At 39.6% G+C, this 19,025-nt stretch overlaps 1 protein-coding gene across 2 annotated transcripts in view; it reads right to left on the minus strand.

Moving 5' to 3' along the window:
• ZDHHC15 (zinc finger DHHC-type containing 15) overlaps positions 1–19,025 on the minus strand; it is a 173,617-nt gene that overhangs the window by 102,272 nt on the left and 52,320 nt on the right. For both annotated transcript variants that reach the window (XM_003268985.4, XM_003268984.4), the window contains one exon: positions 17,675–17,769. In XM_003268985.4, coding sequence (XP_003269033.1) covers positions 17,675–17,769 — 95 coding nt within the window. The remainder of the gene's footprint in view (positions 1–17,674; positions 17,770–19,025) is intronic.

Raw genomic sequence — 19,025 nt, forward strand, 5'->3', positions numbered from 1 at the left:
TGGATGCTGGGATTCACAGCTAGGTGATGGGATTATCTGTGCAGCAAAGCACCATGGCAAACATTTACCTGTATAACAAATGTGCATATCCTGCATATGTAGCCCTGAACTTAAAATAAAAATTTAAGACAAAGAAAAAAACAAAAGTCAATAAATCAATAATATAAAAGAGTAGCTAAATGAACTAAATACTGCAAAGTAATATAAAAAACAACTGGTTATTTTGTTTACTTAGAAGAACAGTTATACTGGTTAAGACAAAATTATAAGGTTTTAAAAATTCTTTTTAACAGTATAATTAAAAGTAGCACCTTGTGGTGGCACTTTAATTTCTGGGATGTCCTTGGGAATATAACTTCCTTATATTACACTGCACCTACTTGAAATGCACAGGAAGAGGACTTTCTATTTGTATGTGATAAATATCTCATGTCTACTGAACAAACTGGCTTTGGTTTGGAATAAGATGTCAGGCCTGGATGCCCTAATTCTGGCACTAACAAGACTTATTGAAAACTTATAATACAATGAGACAGTAAATGCATTTTGGATGAGGCAATTGATGATAGATTGGGATGTACTTGGTATTAAAGAACGTAATATTGTGGCTATTAAATTGGCCCAATATATTCTCCTTTTCTTTTTACAAGTTAAAAATAATAAAGATGTGGTCTTAAATGTTAGATCTTTGTAGTGCATGTCTAAATTCTGTCATCATCTCACCCAGGTTAGGGCTATGAAATTCCCAAGCAATCAGACTTTCTACTGGCCTACAAGCTTCATAAGGTGGTGATGACAGTCATTTTTATTTAGGCAAAATTCACATAACATAAATTCCATTTAAAGTGTCCATTTTATAGTGTACAATTCAGTAGCATTTAGTACAGAATGTTGTGCAACCATTACCACTATCTAGTTCCAGAACAGTTTCATCTCCCCAAAAGGAAATGCCATACCTAATAACAGTTATTCTCCATTTCTCTCTATACCCAGAGCCTGGCAACTATTAATTTGCATTCTGTCTCTATGGATTTGCCTTTCTGGATATTTCACATAAATGTAATCAAAACTATGTGGCCTTCAGTGTCTGGTGTCTTTCAATTGGCATAATTTTTTTTTTTTAGACAGAGATTTGCTCTTTGTTGCCTAGGCTAGAGTACAATGGCACAATCTCGGATCACCGCAATCTATGCCTCCCGGGTTCAAGCGACTCTCCTGCCTCAGCCTCCCGAGTAACTGGGATTACAGGCATGCACCACCATGCCTGGCTAATTTTGTATTTTTAGTAGAACCGGGGTTTCTCCAAGTTGGTCAGGCTAGTCTCAAACTCTCGACCTCAGGTGATCCGCCTGCCTCAGCCTATCAATGTGCTGGGATTACAGGCATGAGCCATGTGCCCAGCCCTGGCATAATATTTTCAAGGTTCATCCGTATTGTACCATGTATCAGTGCTACATTCCTTTTCATGGCTGAATAAAATTCCAGCCAGCATACGGACATACAGTATCTTCATTATCCATTTGTCCACTGATGAAAATTTGGACCTTTTGGTCCTACCTTTTGGCTATAGTGAATAGTGCTGCTATGAATAGTTATGTATAAGTACTTGTTTGAACACTTGTTTTCAATTATTTTGGGTATATAGGAGTGGGATTTCTGGGTCACATGGTAATTATATATTTAACTTTATGAAAATTTATACAGCTGTTTTCACATCAGTCATACCATTTTACATTCCTAGTAGCAATTTATGAAGATTCTGATTTCTTCACATCCTCACCAAGAGTTATTATTTTTCAGTCATTCATTTAATTTGGCTATCCAAGTAGGGATCTATCATGGTCTTGTTTGCATTTCTATAATAACTAATGATGTCAAGAATCTTTTCTGTGCTTTTTGGCTATTTCTGTATATTCTTTGGAGACATTTCTATTCAAATCCTTTCACCAGTTTTAAATTTGGTTGTTTATTTTCTTGTTTATTTGTAGAAATTCTTGATATATTCTGAACACTTGACACATCAGATACATGACTTGCAAATATTTTCTCCCATTCTTTGGATGATCATCTCACTTTCTTGATAGTGTTGTTTGATGTACAAAAGGCTTTTTTTTAACTTTGATGAAGTCAAATTTATCAATTTTTTCTTTTATTACTTGTGCTTTTGGTGTCATATCAAAAAATTCATTGCCAAATCCAAGAATAAAGACTTTCCCATAAGTTTTATTCAAAGAATTTTGTAAATTTAGGTCTTACATTTAAGTATTTGGTCCTTTTTTAAATAATGTGATAAATATGCATAACAAAATTTAACCATTTTAAAGTATATAGTTCAGTGGCATTAAGTACATTCACATTATTGTTCAACCATCACTACCATCCATCTCCAGAACTTTATTCATCTTCCCAAACTGATATTCTATACTCATTAAATAACTCCACATTTCCCTCTCCTCCCAGTCTTAACAAAGACCATTCTACTTTATCTCTGTGAATTCGACTATGTTAGGTATCTCATGTAAGTAGAATCATACATATTTGCCTTTTGTTACTGGTTTATTTCACTTAATATGATGTCCTGAAGTTTCATCCATGTGGTAGCATGTGTCAGAATTTCCCTCTCTTTCAAAAGCTGAATAATATTCCATTGTATGTATATACTTGATTTTACTTACCAATTCATTTGGGTTGCTTTCACCTTTTGGCTATTGTGAATAACGCTATAAACATAGGTATACAGCCATCTCTTTGAGACCATACTGTCAACTCTTTTGGGTATAAACCCAAAAGTGGAATTGCTAGACCCTATGGTGGTGCTATTTTTAACTATCTGAGGAACCATTATACTGTTTTCCATAGCAGTTACACCATTTTACCATTCCCACCAACAGCCTTCAGATGTTCCAATTTCTTGGGGGTGGAGCCAAGATGGCCGAATAGGAACAGCTCCCGTCTACAGCTCCCAGCGTGAGCGATGCAGAAGATGGGTGATTTCAGCATTTCTATCGGAGGTACTGGGTTCATCTCCCTAGGGAGTGCCAGACAGTGGGTGCAGGACAGTTGGTGCAGCGCATTGCGTGCAAGCCGAAGCAGGGCGAGGCATTGCCTCAATCGGGAAGTGCAAGGGGTCATGGAGTTCCATTTCCTAGTCAAAGAAAAGGGTGACAGATGGCACCTGGAAAATCGGGTCACTCTCCATCTAATACTGCGCTTTTCCAACAGGCATAAAAAACGGCACACCAGATTATATCCCGCACATGGCTTGGAGGGTCCTATGCCCACGGAGTCTCGCTGATTGCTAGCACAGCAGTCTGAGATCAAACTGCAAGGTGGCAGCGAGGCTGGGGGAGGGGCGCCTGCCATTGCCCAGGCTTGATTAGGTAAACAAAGCAGCGGGGAAGCTCGATCTGGGTGGAGCCCACCACAGCTCAAGGAGGCCTGCCTGCCTCTGTAGGCTCCACCTCTGGGGGCAGGGCACAGACAAACAAAAAGTCAGCAGGAACCTTCACAGACTTAAATGTCCCTGTCTGACTGACAGCTTTCAAGAGAGTAGTGGTTCTCCCAGCACGCAGCTGGAGATCTGAGAAGGGGCAGACTGCCTCCTCAAGTGTGTCCCTGACACCCAAGCAGCCTAACTGGGAGGCACCCCCCAGTAGGGACAGACAGATACCTCATATGGCTGGCTACTCCTCTGAGACAAAACTTCCAGAGGAATGATCGGGCAGCAGCATTTGCGGTTCACCAATATTCGCTGTTCTACAGCCACCGCTGTTCTGCAGCCTCCGCTGCTGATACCCAGGCAAACAGAGTCTGGAGTGGACCTCTAGCAAACTCCAACAGACCTGCAGCTGAGCGTCCTGTCTGTTAGAAGGAAAACTAACAAACAGAAAGGACACCCACACCAAAAACCCATCTGTCCGTCACCATCATCAAAGACCAAAAGTAGATAAAACCACAAAGATGAGGAAAAAACAGAGCAGAAAAGCTGGAAACTGTAAAAAGCAGAGCACCTATCCTCTTCCAAATGAACAGAGCTCCTCACCAGCAATGGAACAAAGCTGGATGGAGAATGACTTTGATGAGTTGAGAGAAGAAGGCTTCAGATGATCAAAATACTCCGAGCTACAGGAGGAAATTCAAACCAATGGCAAAGAAGTTAAAACCATTGAAAAAAAATTAAACGAATGGATAACCAGCATAACCAATGCAGAGACGGGCTTAAAGGAGCTGAAAGCCAAGGCTCAAGAACTATGTGAAGAATGCAGAAGCCTCAGGAGCCGATGTGAACAACCGGAAGAAACAGTATCAGTTAAGGAAGATGAAATGAATGAAATGAAGTGAGAAGGGAAGTTTAGAGAAAAAAAGAATAAAAAGAAATGAACAAAGCCTCCATGAAATATGGGACTATGTGAAAAGACCAAATCTACCTCTGATTGGTGTACCTGAAAGTGACGGGGAGAATGGAACTCAGTTGGAAAACACTCTGCAGGATATTATCCAGGAGAACTTCCCCAATCTAGCAAGGCAGGCTAACATTCAGATTCAGGAAATACACAGAATGCCACAAAGATACTCCTCGAGAAGAGCAACTCCAAGACACATAATTGTCAGATTCACCAAAGTTGAAATGAAGGAAAAAATGTTAAAGGTGGCCAGAGAGAAAGGTCGGGTTACCCACAAAGGGAAGCTCATCAGACTAACAGCTGATCTCTCGGCAGAAACTCTACAAGCCAGAAGAGAGTGGGGGCCGATATTCAACATTCTTAAAGAAAAGGAGTTTCAACCCAGAATTTCATATCCAGTGAAACTAAGCTTCATAAGTGAAGGAGAAATAAAATGCTTTACAGACAAGCAAATGCTGAGAGATATTGTCACCACAAGGCCTGCCTTAAAAGAGCTCCTCAAGGAAGCACTAAACATGGAAAGGAACAACTGGTACCAGCCACTGCAAAAACATGCCAAAATGTGAAGACTTTCGAGGCTAGGAAGAAACTGCATCAACTAACGAGCAAAATAACCAGCTAACATCATCATGACAGGACCAAGTTCACACGTAATAATATTAACCTTAAATGTAAATGGGTTAAATGCTCCAATTAAAAGACACAGACGGGCAACTTGGATAAAGAGTCAAGACTCAGCAGTGTGCTGTATTCAGGAAACCCAACTCACATGCAGAGATACACATAGGCTCAAAATAAAGGGATGGAGAAAGATCTACGAAGCAAATGGACAACAAAAAAAGGCAGGGGTTGCAATCCTAGTCTCTGATAAAACAGACTTTAAACCAACAAACATCAAAAGAGACAAAGAAGGCCATTACATAATGGTAAAGGGATCAATTCAACAAGAAGAGCTAACTATCCTAAATATATAGGCACCCAATACAGGAGCACCCAGATTCATAAAGTAAGTTCTTAGTGACCTAAAAGGACCTTAGTGACCCCACTGTCAACATCAGACAGATCAACGAGACAGAAAGTTAACAGGGATACCCAGGAATTGAACTCAGCTCTGCAACAAGCAGACCTAATAGACATCTACAGAACGCTCCACCCCAAATCAACAGAATATACATTTTTTTCAACACCACACCACACCTATTCCAAAACTGACCACATAGTTGGAAGTAAAGCCCTCCTCAGCAAATGTAAAAGAACAGAAATTATAACAAACTGTCTCTCAGACCACAGTGCAATCAAACTAGAACTCAGGATTAACAAACACACTCAAAACCTCTCAACTACATGGAAACTGAACAACCTGCTCCTGAATGACTACTGGGTACATAATGAAATGAAGGCAGAAATAAAGATGTTCTTTGAAACCAATGAGAACAAAGACACAACATACCAGAATCTCTGGGACACTTTCAAAGGAATGTGTAGAGGGAAATTTATAGCACTAAATACCCACAAGGGAAAGCAGGAAAGATCCAAAATTGACACCCTAACATCACAATTAAAAGAATTACACAAGCAAGAGCAAACAGATTCAAAAGCTAGCAGAAGGCAAGAAATAACTAAAATCAGAGCAGAACTGAAGGAAATAGAGACACAAAAAACCCTTCAAAAAATTAAGGAATCCAGGAGCTGGTTTTTTGAGAAGATCAACAAAATTGATAGACCGCTAGCAAGACTAATAAAGAAGAAAAGAGAGAAGAATCAAATAGATGCAACAAAAAATGAAAAAGGGGATATCACCACCAATCCCACAGAAATAGAGACTACCATCAGAGAATAATATACATACCTCTATGCAAATAAGCTAGAAAATCTAGAAGAAATGGATAAATTCCTTGACACATACACCCTCCCAAGACTAAACCAGGAAGAAGTTGAATCTCTGAATAGACCAATAACAGGCTCTGAAATTGTGGCAATAGGCAATAGCTTAGCAACCCCAAAAAGTCCAGGACCATATGGATTCATAGCCGAATTCTACCAGACGTACTTGGAGGAGCTGGTATCATTCCTCCTGAAACTATTCCAATCAATAGAAAAAGAAGGAATCCTCCCTAACTCATTTTATGAGGTCAGCATCATCCTGATACCAAAGCCTGGCAGAGACACAACTAAAAAAGAGAATTTTAGACCAATATCCTTGATGAACATTGATGCAAAAATCCTCAAAAAAATACTGGCAAACCAAATCCAGCAGCACATAAAAAGCTTATCCACCATGATCAAGTGGGCTTCATCCCTGGGATGCAAGCCTGGTTCAACATATGCAAATCAATAAATGTAATCCAGTATATAAACAGAACCAAAGACAAAAACCACATGATTATCTCAACAGATGCAGAGAAGGCCTTTGGCAAAATTCAACAACCCTTCATGCTAAAAACTCTCAATAAATTAGGTATTGATGGGACATATCTCAAAATAATAAGAGCTATGACAAACCCACAGCCAATGTCATACTGAATGGGTAAAAACTGGAAGCATTCCCTTTGAAAACTGGCACAAGACATGGATGCCCTCTCTCACCACTCCTATTCAACATAGTGTTGGAAGTTCTAGCCAGGGTAATTAGGCAGGAGAAGGAAATAAAGGGTATTCAATTAAAATAGAGGAAGTCAAATTGTCCCTGTTTGCAGATGACATGATTGTATATCTAGAAATCCCCATTGTCTCAGCCCAAAATCTCCTTAAGCTGATAAGCAACTTCAGTAAAGTCTCAGGATACAAAATCAATGTATGAAAGTCACAAGCATTCTTATACATCAATAACAGACAAACAGAGAGCCAAATCATGAGTGAACTCCCATTCACAATTGCTTCAGAGAATAAAATACCTAGGAATCCAACTTACAAGGGATGTGAAGGACCTCTTCAAGGAGAACTACAAACCACTGCTCAATGAAATAAAAGAAGATACAAACACATGGAAGAACATTCCATGCTTATGGGTAGGAAGAATCAATATTGTGAAAATGGCCATACTGCCAAAGGTAATTTATAGATTCAATGCCATCCCCATCAAGCTACCAATGACTTTCTTCACAGATTTGGAAAAAACTACTTTAAAGTTCACATGGAACCAAAAAAGGGCCCACATCGCCAAGTCAATCCTAAGCCAAAAGAACAAAGCTGGCGGCATCATGCTATCTGACTTCAACCTATAGTACAAGGCTACAGTAACCAAAACAGCATGGTACTGGTACCAAAACAGAGAAATAGATCAATGGAACAGAACAGAGCCCTCAGAAATAATGCCGCATATCTACAACCATCTGATCTTTGACAAACCCGACAAAAAGAAGCGATGGGGAAAGGATTCCCTATTTAACAAATGGTGCTGGGAAAACTGGCTAGCCATATGTAGAAGGCTGAAACTGGATCCCTTCCTTACACCTTATACAAAAATTAATTCAAGATGGATTAAAGACTTCAATGTTAAACCTAAAACCATAAAAACCCTAGAAGAAAACTTAGGCAATACCATTCAGGACATAGGCATGGGCAAGGACTTCATGTCTAAAACACCAAAAGCAATGGCAATAAAAGCCAAAATTGACGAATGAGATCTAATTAAACTAAAGAGCTTCTGCACAGCAAAAGAAACTACCATCAGAGTGAACAGGCAACCTACAGAATGGGAGAAAATTTTCGCAACCTACTCAACTGACAAAGGGCTAATATCCAGAATCTACAATGAACTCAAACAAATTTAGAAGAAAAAAACAACCCCATCAAAGAGTGGGCAAAAGATATGAACAGACACTTCTCAAAATAAGACATTTATGCAGCCAAAAAACACACGAAAAAATGCTCATCATCACTGGCCATCAGAGAAATGCAAATCAAAACCACAATGAGATACCATCTCACACCAGTTAGAATGGCCATCATTCAAAAGTCAGGAAACAACAGGTGCCGGAGAGGATGTGAAGAAACAGGAACACTTTTACACTGTTGGGACTGTAAACTAGTGCAACCATTGTGGAAGTCAGTGTGGCGATTCCTCAGGGATCTAGAACTAGAAATACCATTTGACCCAGCCATCGCATTACTGGGTATATACCCAAAGGACTATAAATCATGCTGCTATAAAGACACATGCACACGTATGTTTATTGCGGCACTATGCACAATATCAAAGACTTGGAACCAACCCAAATGTCCAACAACGATAGACTGGATTAAGAAAATGTGGCACATATACACCATGGAATACTATGCAGCCATAAAAAATGATGAGTTCATGTCCTTTGTAGGGACATGGATGAAACTGGAAACCATCATTCTCAGCAAACTATCGCAAGGACAAAAAACCAAACACCGCATATTCTCACTCATAGGTGAGAATTGAACAATGAGAACACATGGACACAAGAAAGGGAACATCACACTCCAGGGACTGTTGTGGGGTGAGGGGGGCGGGGAGGGATAGCATTAGGAGATACACCTAATGCTAAATGACGAGTTAATGGGTGCAGCACACCAACATGGCACATGTATACATAGGTAACAAAACTGCACATTGTGCACATGTACCCTAAAACTTAAAGTATAATAATAATAAAATTTACATATATATATATATTTATATTTTAAAAAGTTCCAATTTCTTTACGTCTTCACCAACACTTGCTGTTTTACAGTTTTTTTTTATTGTAAGCCTTTTAATAAAGGTTTTAATGAAGGATGTGAGGTGGTATCTCATTGTTTTGATTTGCATTAATCTAATGATTAACGATTTTCAGCATCTTCATGTGCTTCTTTGTGATGGTTAATATTGAGTGTCAACTTGATTGGATTGAAGGATGCAAAGGATCCTGGGTGTGTCTGCAAGGATGCTGCCAAAGGAGATTAACATTTGTCTCAGTGGGATGGGGAAGGCAGACCCACCCTTAATCTGAGTGGGCACCATCTAGTCAGCTACCAGCGAATATAAAGCAGGCAGAAAAACGCGAAAAGACTAGACTGCCTATCCTCCAAGGCTACATCTTTCTACCAAGCTGGACCCTTCTTGCCCTCAAACATTGGACTCCAAGTTCTTCAGTTTTGGGACTCGGACTGGCTTTCCTTGCTCCTCAGCTTGCAGATGGTCTATTGTGGGCCCCTGTGATTGTGTGAGTTAATACTTCACAAACTCCTGGAGTTTCATGGCTTGTGAGAGGCAAGGAGTTTAGTGACTGTATACATAATACCTTTGACCATATGTGGAGAACCAAGGAACATAATCTTTCTCCCACCCTTCCCCAAAGAAACATGTGGCCTTTTACAAGGGTAACTGCATTGGGGAAAGGGAAATGATCAGACATTTTGGGGACTACTGGACACTGGCTCTGAGGTGATGATTCCAGGCAAGCAAAAATGACATTACGGTCCTCCAGTTAAAGTAGGGGCCTATGGAGGTCAGGTAATTAGTGGAGTTTTAGCTCAGGTCCAATTTACAGTGTCCAGTGTCCAGTGGGTCCCCGGACTCATCTTGTGATCATTTCCCCAGTGCCAGAACGCATAATTGGCATAGACATACTTAGCAGCTGGCAGAATCCCCACAATGGCTCCCTGACTGGTAGGGTGAGGGTCATTATGGTGGGAAAGACTAAATGGAAGTCATTAGAGCTGCCTCTACCTAGAAACATAGTAAATCAAAAACAGTATCACATCCCTGGAGGGATTGTGATTAGTGCCACCATCAAGAACTTGACAGATGCAGTGGTGGTGATTCCCACTACATTCTCCTTCAACTCTCCAATTTGGCCTGCACAGAAAACAGACGGATTTTGGAGAATTACAGTGGATTATCGTAAGCTTCACCAAGTGGTGACTCCAATTGCAGCTGCTGTAACATGTGGTTTCATGGCTTGAGCAAATTAACACATCTCCTGGTACCTGGTATGCAGAGATTGACTTAGTAAATGCCTTTTTCTCCATTCCTGTCCATAAGGCTCACCAGAAGCAATTTGCCTTCAGCTGGCAAGGCCAGTAATATATCTTTATTGTCCTACCGTAGGAGTATATCAACTCTTTGTCTTTGTGACATTATCTTATTGGGAGAGACCTTGATCGTTTTTCGCTTCTGCAAGATATCACACTGGTCCATTACATTGATGACATTATGCTGATTGGATCCAGTGTGCAAGAAGTAGCAAATACATTGGACTTATTGGTGAGACATTTGCATGCCAGAGGATCAGAAATAAATCCAACTAAAATTCAGGGACCTTCTACCTCAGTAAAATTTCTAGGGGTCCAGTGGTGTGAGGCTGTCAAAATATTCCTTCTGAGGTGAAGGATAAGTTGCTGCATTTGGCCCCTCCTACAACCAAGAAATTAGCACAATGCCTAGTGGGCCTATTTGGATTTTGGATGCAACACATTCCTCATTTGAGCATGTTACTCTGGCCCATTTATCAAGTGACGCAAAAGGCTGCCAGTTTTGAGTTGGGTCCAGAACAGGAGAAGGCTCTGCAACAGGTCCAGGCTGCTGTGCAAGCTGCTCTGCCACTTGGGCCATATGACCCAGCAGATCCAACGGTGCTTGAGGTGTCAGTGGCAGATAGGGATGCTGTTTGGAGCCTTTGGCAGGCTCCCACAGGTGAATCACAGCAGAGGCCTCTAGGATTTTGGAGCAAGGCCCTGCCATCTTCTGCAGATAGCTACTCTCCTTTTGAGAGACAGCTCTTGGCCTATTACTGGGCTTTGGTGGAAACTGAACGATTGACTACGGGTCATAAAGTCACCATGTGACCTGAACTGTCTATCATGAACTGGGCACTCTGCAACCCATCTAGCCATAAAGTTGGTTGTGCACATCAGTATTCTATCATCAAATGAAGTGGTATATACGTGATCATGTTCGAGCAGGTCCTGAAGGCACAAGTTACATGACAAAGTAGCTCAAATGCCCATGGTCTCCACTCCTGCCACCTTGCCTTCTCTCCCCCAGCCTGCACTGATGGCCTCATGGGGGGTTCACTACGATCAGTTGACAGAGGAAGAGATTACTAGGGCCTGGTTCACAGATGGTTCTACACGAAATGCAGGCACCACCCGAAAGTGGACAGCTGCAGCACTACAGCCCCTTTCTAGGACATCCCGGAAGGACAGCGGTGTAAAGAAATCTTCCCATGGGGCAGAACTATGAGCAACACACCTGGTTGTACAATTTGCATGGAGGAAGAAATGGCCAGATGTGAAATTATATACTGATTCATGGGCTGTAGCCAATGGTTTGGCTGGTTAGAGATTTGGAAGAAGCATGATTGGAAATTTGGTGACAAAGAAATATGGGGAAGAGGTATGTGGATGGACCTCCCTGAGTGGTCATAAACTGTGAAGATATTTGTATCCCATGTGAGTGGTCACCAACGGGTGACTTCAGCAGAGGAGGATTTTAATAATCAAGTGGATAGGACGACCTGTTCTGTGGACATCACTCAGCCTCTTTCCCCAGCCACCCCTGTCACCGCCCAATGGGCCCATGAACAAAGTGGCTGTGGTGGCAAGGATGGAGGTTATGCATGGGCTCAGTGACATGGACCTCCACTCAACAAGGTTGACTTGGCTATGGCCACTGCTGAGTGCCCAATTTTGCCACAGCAGAGACCAACATTCAGCATTCAAATTGGCACCATTCCTAGGGGTGATCAGCCAGCTACCTGGTGGCAGGTTGATTATATTGGACTTCATTTATCAGGAATGGGCAGAGGTTTTTCCTCACTGGAATAGATACTGACTCTGAATATAGGTTTACCTATCCTGCACACAATGCTTCTGTCAATACTACAATCCATGGTCTCATGGAATCCCTTATCCACCATCACGGTAATCCACACAGCACTGCCTCTAATCAATGCACTCACTTTATGGCTAAAGACGTGAGGCAGTGGGCTCATGCTCATGGAATTCCCATGTTCCCTATCATCCTGAAGCAGCTGGATTGATAGAACGGTGGAATAGCCCTTTGAAATCACAATTACAATGTCAACTAGGTGACAATACTTTGCAGAGCTGGGGCATAGTTCTCCAGAAGGCCGTGTATGCTTTGAATCAGCGTCCAATATATGGTACTCTTTCTTGCATAGGCAGGATTCATGTGTCCACAAATCAAGTAGTGGAAGTGGAAGTGGCACTACTCACTATCACCCCAAGTGATCCACTAGCAAAATTTTTGCTTCCTGTTCCCACAACATTATGTTCTGCTTGCCTAGACGTCTTTGTTCCAGATGGAGGAACACTGCCACTAGGAGACACAACAATGATTCCATTAAACTGGAAGTTAAGATCGCCACCTGGCGATAGTTTACTGAGAATGATGTTTTCTAGTCATCATTCTCAGTAAACTATCGCAAGGACAAAAAACCAAACACCGCATGTTCTCACTCATAGGTGGGAATTGAACAATGAGAACTCATGGACACAGGAAGGGGAACATCACATTCCAGGGACTATTGTGGGGTGGGGGGAGGGGGGAGGGACAGCATTAGGAGATATACCTAATGCTAAATGACGAGTTAATGGGTGCAGGAAATCAACATGGCACATGGATACATATGTAACAAACCTGCACATTGTGCACATGTACCCTAAAACCTAAAGTATAATAATAAAAAAAAAAAAGATTGCCACCTGGACACTTTGGGCTTCTACCTTTAAGTCAACAAGCTGAGAATGGAGTTACAGTGCTCCCTGGGGTGACTGACCCAGACTATCAAGATGAAATCAATTTACTACTCCACAATGGAGGTAAGAAAGAATATGCATGTAATACAGGAGTAGAAGAAGGTGGTCATCAATACCAGCTACAGCCACGTGACCAGTTGCAGAAACAAGAACTATAATTATCATGAGCATTTCCTCCTTTTCTTAAAAACATATTTGTGCATGTATACACTTGTACTAAGAAAATATCTTCCTTCTATTTCCTTTTTCCTTTATCATGTGACATAAGATTTATTGACTTCATATCAGCATTTAAGTATTGTTAACTTTATGTAATAGCATTTGGTTTGGGTATTGGTGTGTTTCTGGTTGTACGAAGGATAGTTATATCACGTCAGGCATAATTATGACTTTATTATTGTCTTCATTTGAAGATTATGTATGATCTCAGGAGATGTGCATGGTTTCAACTTGACAAGGGGTGGAGTTGTGATGGTTAATACTGAGGGTGAACTTGATTGGACTGAAGGATGCAAAGGACTGATCCTGGGTGTGTCTGTGAGGGTGCTGCCATAGGAGATTAACATTTGAGTCACTAGGCTTGGGAAGGCAGACCCACCCTTAATCTGGGTGGGCACCATCTAATCAGCTGCCAGTGAATATAAAGCAGGCAGAAAAACGTGAAAAGACTAGACTAGCCTAGCCTCCAAGCCTACATCTTTCTCCTGTGCTGGACCTTTCATGCCCTCAAACATCAGACTCCAAGTTCTTCAGTTTTGGGACTCAGACTGGCTTTCCTTGCTCCTCAGCTTGCTGATGGCCTATTGTGAGACCTTGTGATTGTGTGAATTAATACTTAATAAACTCCCCTTCATATATATATATATGTACTTTTATTATACTTATACTTTTATATACTCCCATATATGTGTGTGTATATATATAATCCCCTTTATATATATGTGTATATATATATAATCCCCTTTATATATATATGTATATATATATATAATCCCCTTTATACACACACACACACACACACACACACACACATATATACTATTAGTTCTGTCCATCTAGAGAACCCTGACTAAAATATTCCTGATCATTGAGATATCTTCTTTGGAGAACTGTCAAGTTATTTACCCATTTTAAAATTGATCTGCACATATAACCCTTGAAACTAAAATAAAAGTTGAAATTATTTTTTAAAAATAAAATGAGTTGGCCAGGTGCGGTGGCTCATGCCTGTAATCCCAGCACATTGGGAGGCTGAGACGGGTGGATTACGAGGTCAGGAGATCGAGACCATCCTGGCTAACATGGTGAAACCCCATCTCTACTAAAAAAAATACAAAAAATTAGCCAGGCTTGGTGGTGGGTGCCCGTGGTCCCAGCTACTTGGGAGGCTGAGGCAGGAGAATGGCATGAACCCGGAAGCGGAGCTTGCAGTGAGCCGAGATTGCGCCACTGCACTCCAGCCTGGGTGACCAAGTGAGACTCCGTCTCAAACATAAATAAATAAATAAATAAATAAATAAATAAATAAATAAATAAAAATAAATAAAATGAGTTTTTTTGTTTAGCTGTAGTTTTTAAATATTCTGTATAATAACTCTTTATCTAACATATTACTTATATTTTCTGCTATTCTGTAGGCTGCCTTTTCACTCTGTTAAATGTATCCTTTGACATATGAAAATTTTTAATTATGATATAGTCCAATTTAAGTATGTTTACTTTTTTACAGTGTTGGTGTCATATCCAAGAAATTGCCAAACCAATGTTATAAAAATATTCCTCTGTGGATTTTTTCCTAAGTTTTATAATCCTAGCTCTGAAGTTTAGATCTTGGATCTATTTTAAATTAATTTTTGTATATGGTGTGAGGTAAGGGTTCTACATCATTCTTTTGGATATGGACATCCAGTTATCCCAACACCACTTGTTGAAGACTGTGCATTCTCCAGTAGAATGCTTTTAGCATGGTTGTTGAAGATTTCTGACCAAATATGCAAGTGTTTGTTGTTGGGCTCTTTATCCTATTCCATTGGTCTACATAGCTGTCCTTATGCCAGTACCACATTGTTTTGATTACTGTAGCTTTGTAGTAAATTCTGAAATCAGGAAGTGTGAAGCTACGTCTTTGTTCTTTTTCAAGATTGTTTTTGGCATGTGGGATCTCTTGATATTCCACATAAATTTTAGAAAATGATTTTTTATTTCTGCAAAAAAAAGATCATTGGGATTTTGATATAAATTGCATTAAATCTATAGATTGATTTGGGTAGTATTTACATTTTAACAATATTAACTCTTCCAATTCATGAATACAGGATGCTTTTCCCTTTATTCATGCCTACTTTCTTTCAGTGACATTTTTTAGTTCTCACTTTAGAAGTCTTTCACTTTTTTGGTTACGTTTATTCCTAAGTATTTTATTATTTTTGGTGCTATTATAAATGAAATTGCTTTTTTAGTTTCCTTTCAGATTGTTCAGTGTTAGCATATCAAAACATAATTGCTTTTTGCGTGATGTGGTGATTTTGTATCCTGCAACTTTGCTGAATTCATTCATTATTTATAATAGGGTTTTACATGTGGAAAATTTACAGTTTTCTAGATGTAAGATCATACTTACAAACAGAGATAATTTTACTTCCTCCTGTTCAATTTCAATGCCTTTTATTTGATTTTCTTTCCTACTTGCACTGGCCAGAGGAAATGTTTCTTAATTTTTTTAAGAAATTTGGGAAGGATTGATGTTAATTATTCCTTAAATATTTGATAGAATTCATCTGTGAAGCCATCTGGTCCTTGAGTTTTCTTTGTTGGCAGGTTTTTGATTATTAATTCTATATCTTTACTTGTTAAAAGTCTATTCAGATTTTTTATTTCTGCTTGAGTTAGTTTTGGCAGTTTGTGTCTTTCTAAAAGTTTTTTTTTTTTATCTTGTTAGAGTTCTTTTTTTTATTATTATACTTTAGGTTTTAGGGTACATGTGCACAATGTGTAGGTTTGTTACATATGTATCCATGTGTCATGTTGTTTTGCTGCACCCATTAACTCATCATTTAGCATTAGGTATATCTCCTAATGCTGTCCCTCCCCCCTCCCTCCACCCCACAAAGGACATGAACAGACACTTCTCAAAAGAAGACATTTATGCAGCCAAAAAACACATGAAAAAATGCTCATCATCACTGGCCATCAGAGAAATGCAAATCAAAACCACAGTCAGATACCATCTCACACCAGTTAGAATGGCCATCATTAAAAAGTCAGGAAACAACAGGTTCTGGAGAGGATGTGGAGAAATAGGAACACTTTTACACTGTTGGTGAGACTGTAAACTAGTTCAACCATTGTGGAAGTCTGTGTGGCGATTCCTCAGGGATCTAGAACTAGAAATACCACTTGACCCAGCCATCCCATTACTGGGTATATACCCAAAGGACTATAAATCATGCTGCTATAAAGACACATGCACACATATGTTTATTGTGGCACTATTCACAATAGCAAAGACTTGGAACCAACCCAAATGTCCAACAACGATAGACTGGATTAAGAAAATGTGGCATATATACACCATGGAATACTATGCAGCCATAAAAAATGATGAGTTCATGTCCTTTGTAGGGACATGGATGAAACTGGAAAACATCATTCTCAGTAAACTATCGCAAGGACAAAAAATCAAACATCACATGTTCTCACTCATAGGTGGGAATTGAAGAACGAGAACACATGGACTGAGGGAGGGGAACATCACACTCCGGGGACTGTTGTGGGGTGGGGGGAGGGGGGAGGGACAGCATTAGGAGATATACCTAATGCTAAATGACGAGTTAATAGGTGCAGCACACCAACATGGCACATGGATACATATGTAACAAACCTGCACATTGTGCAGATGTACCCTAAAACTTAAAGTATAATAATAATAAAAAAAGAAGAAAGAAATAAAAAATAAAAAATAAATAAAATAAAATTTGAGACAGGGTCTTACTCTGTCAGTCAGGCTGGAGTGTAGTGGCACCATCACAGGTCACTGCAGCCTCAAATTCCTGGGTTTAGGTAATCCTCCTGCCTCTGCCTCCTGAGTAGCTGGGAACACAGGTGTGCTCCACCATGCCCAGCTAATTAAAAAATTCTGTGTACTTTTTAATACACATTAAAATTTCTGTGTATTTTAATACACATTAAAAATTCTGTGTATTTTTCATACACAGAATACAGGGTCTCACTTTGTTGCCTAGGTCTCAAACTCGTAGCTTCAAGTGGTTCTCCTGCCTCAGCCTCCAAAAATGTTGGGAATACAGGTGTGAGCCACAGTACCCAGTTGGCTTCTTAGTATTAAAGATTTCCAGAGCTGGTGATTTCACAAACTCCTTCAGTAGCCTATCCTACCCTCAATTTACCTTTATCACTAGGAGTTCTTTAAGATTACCCTGACTCTTTCATATTATTTACTCCTCTTTTTGTCCTCTTCTTGCTTTACTGTCATTTCTGCTTTTTTCTGTTCTTATCCTTTAAGAAGTAACCAATATTCTTACCTTCTGGTTTGGCTGCTGTGGGAGTGTAAAGATAGACTTCCAGTAGGTCCAGGTAAAGAACACAAAGATGGCATGGTAGAGTATGAGGTAAATAACTGAAATAAAAAAAAATCAGTGTTTATACTATCTTTTTATCCATTTCTAAGAGTTCAAAAATACAAAGCTCCATGACAAATTTTTATTCTGTTTTCCTATTAACATGTATTCTCTGGTATTATTATGAAGTGTTAATTTTATTTTCCCATACAGTGACAGAAACAAGCCATAATGACAAACTTGAAACAAAGACTTTCTGCAAGTTGCATACCTTAAAAGTTGCCATGTGATTCTTGAAGTAAAGAGGGAAATGTCCTTTATGACAATGCAAGGAAAACTTAGGCCAATTGTCATTATCTTTGCTACTTTGAGTACTGAAAGGTGATAATGACACAATTTACACAGCACTTTAGAGTTTACAACATGCTTTCAGATATATTATTTCATTTTATTTTCTCAATAAATTTGTAAGATACGTAATAAGATAGGGATTGTCAATTAACTACCAGAGGTAGTTGATTAACCAAAGTCACACAGGTAGTCTATAATGTAGCCAGGTGTTAAAAACTAAGCACTTTTTTTCTTTTACAAAATTTTGTATAAATTCATGGAGTACAAGTAAAATTTCGTTACATGCATAGGTTGCACAGTGGTGTAGTCAGGGCTTTCAAGAGTATCTATCACTTGAATAATGTACATTGTACCTATTAAGTAGTTTCTTATCATCCACCCCTCTCCCACCCCCTCACTCATACCAGTCTCTATTATCTATCATTCCACAGTCTATTTCCATATGTACACATTATTTAGCTTCCACTTATGAGTGAGAATATGAGGTATTTGTCTTTCTGTGTCTGAGTTGTTTCACTTAAGATAATGGCCTCCAGTTCCATCCATCTTGCTGCAAAAGACATGATTTCATTCTTTCTTATGGCTGAATAGTATTCCATTGAAGATTATATACTTTTGAAGTGTGGGTTGTACTTCTGAGACAGTTATAAAAGTGGCTCTCTACTACCTTTCTTTTCATACCCTTTGCCTTTTAGATAGCTCTTCTCATCTGAGATATTTTGGTATTCTCCACAGAGGTGGTTATAAGACTGCAAGACTGCGAGTCCTTAAATGGTATGGTCTTATTACTTCAATCCGTCAGAAAGACTCAAGGAAATAATGTGACTCAAGACCAACTTAATAGGACTGAGCGTCTCATACATTTATAATTGAATTGAAAAAAAAAGAGAGACTCTACTCTCCTGGCCCAGTGCTCCCAGCCCTACAGGACAAGACCTTTTATATGTGCTTGATTTTTGTAATT

This window comes from Nomascus leucogenys, chromosome X, assembly GCF_006542625.1.
Source record: "Nomascus leucogenys isolate Asia chromosome X, Asia_NLE_v1, whole genome shotgun sequence".
Taxonomy (NCBI): domain Eukaryota; kingdom Metazoa; phylum Chordata; class Mammalia; order Primates; family Hylobatidae; genus Nomascus; species Nomascus leucogenys.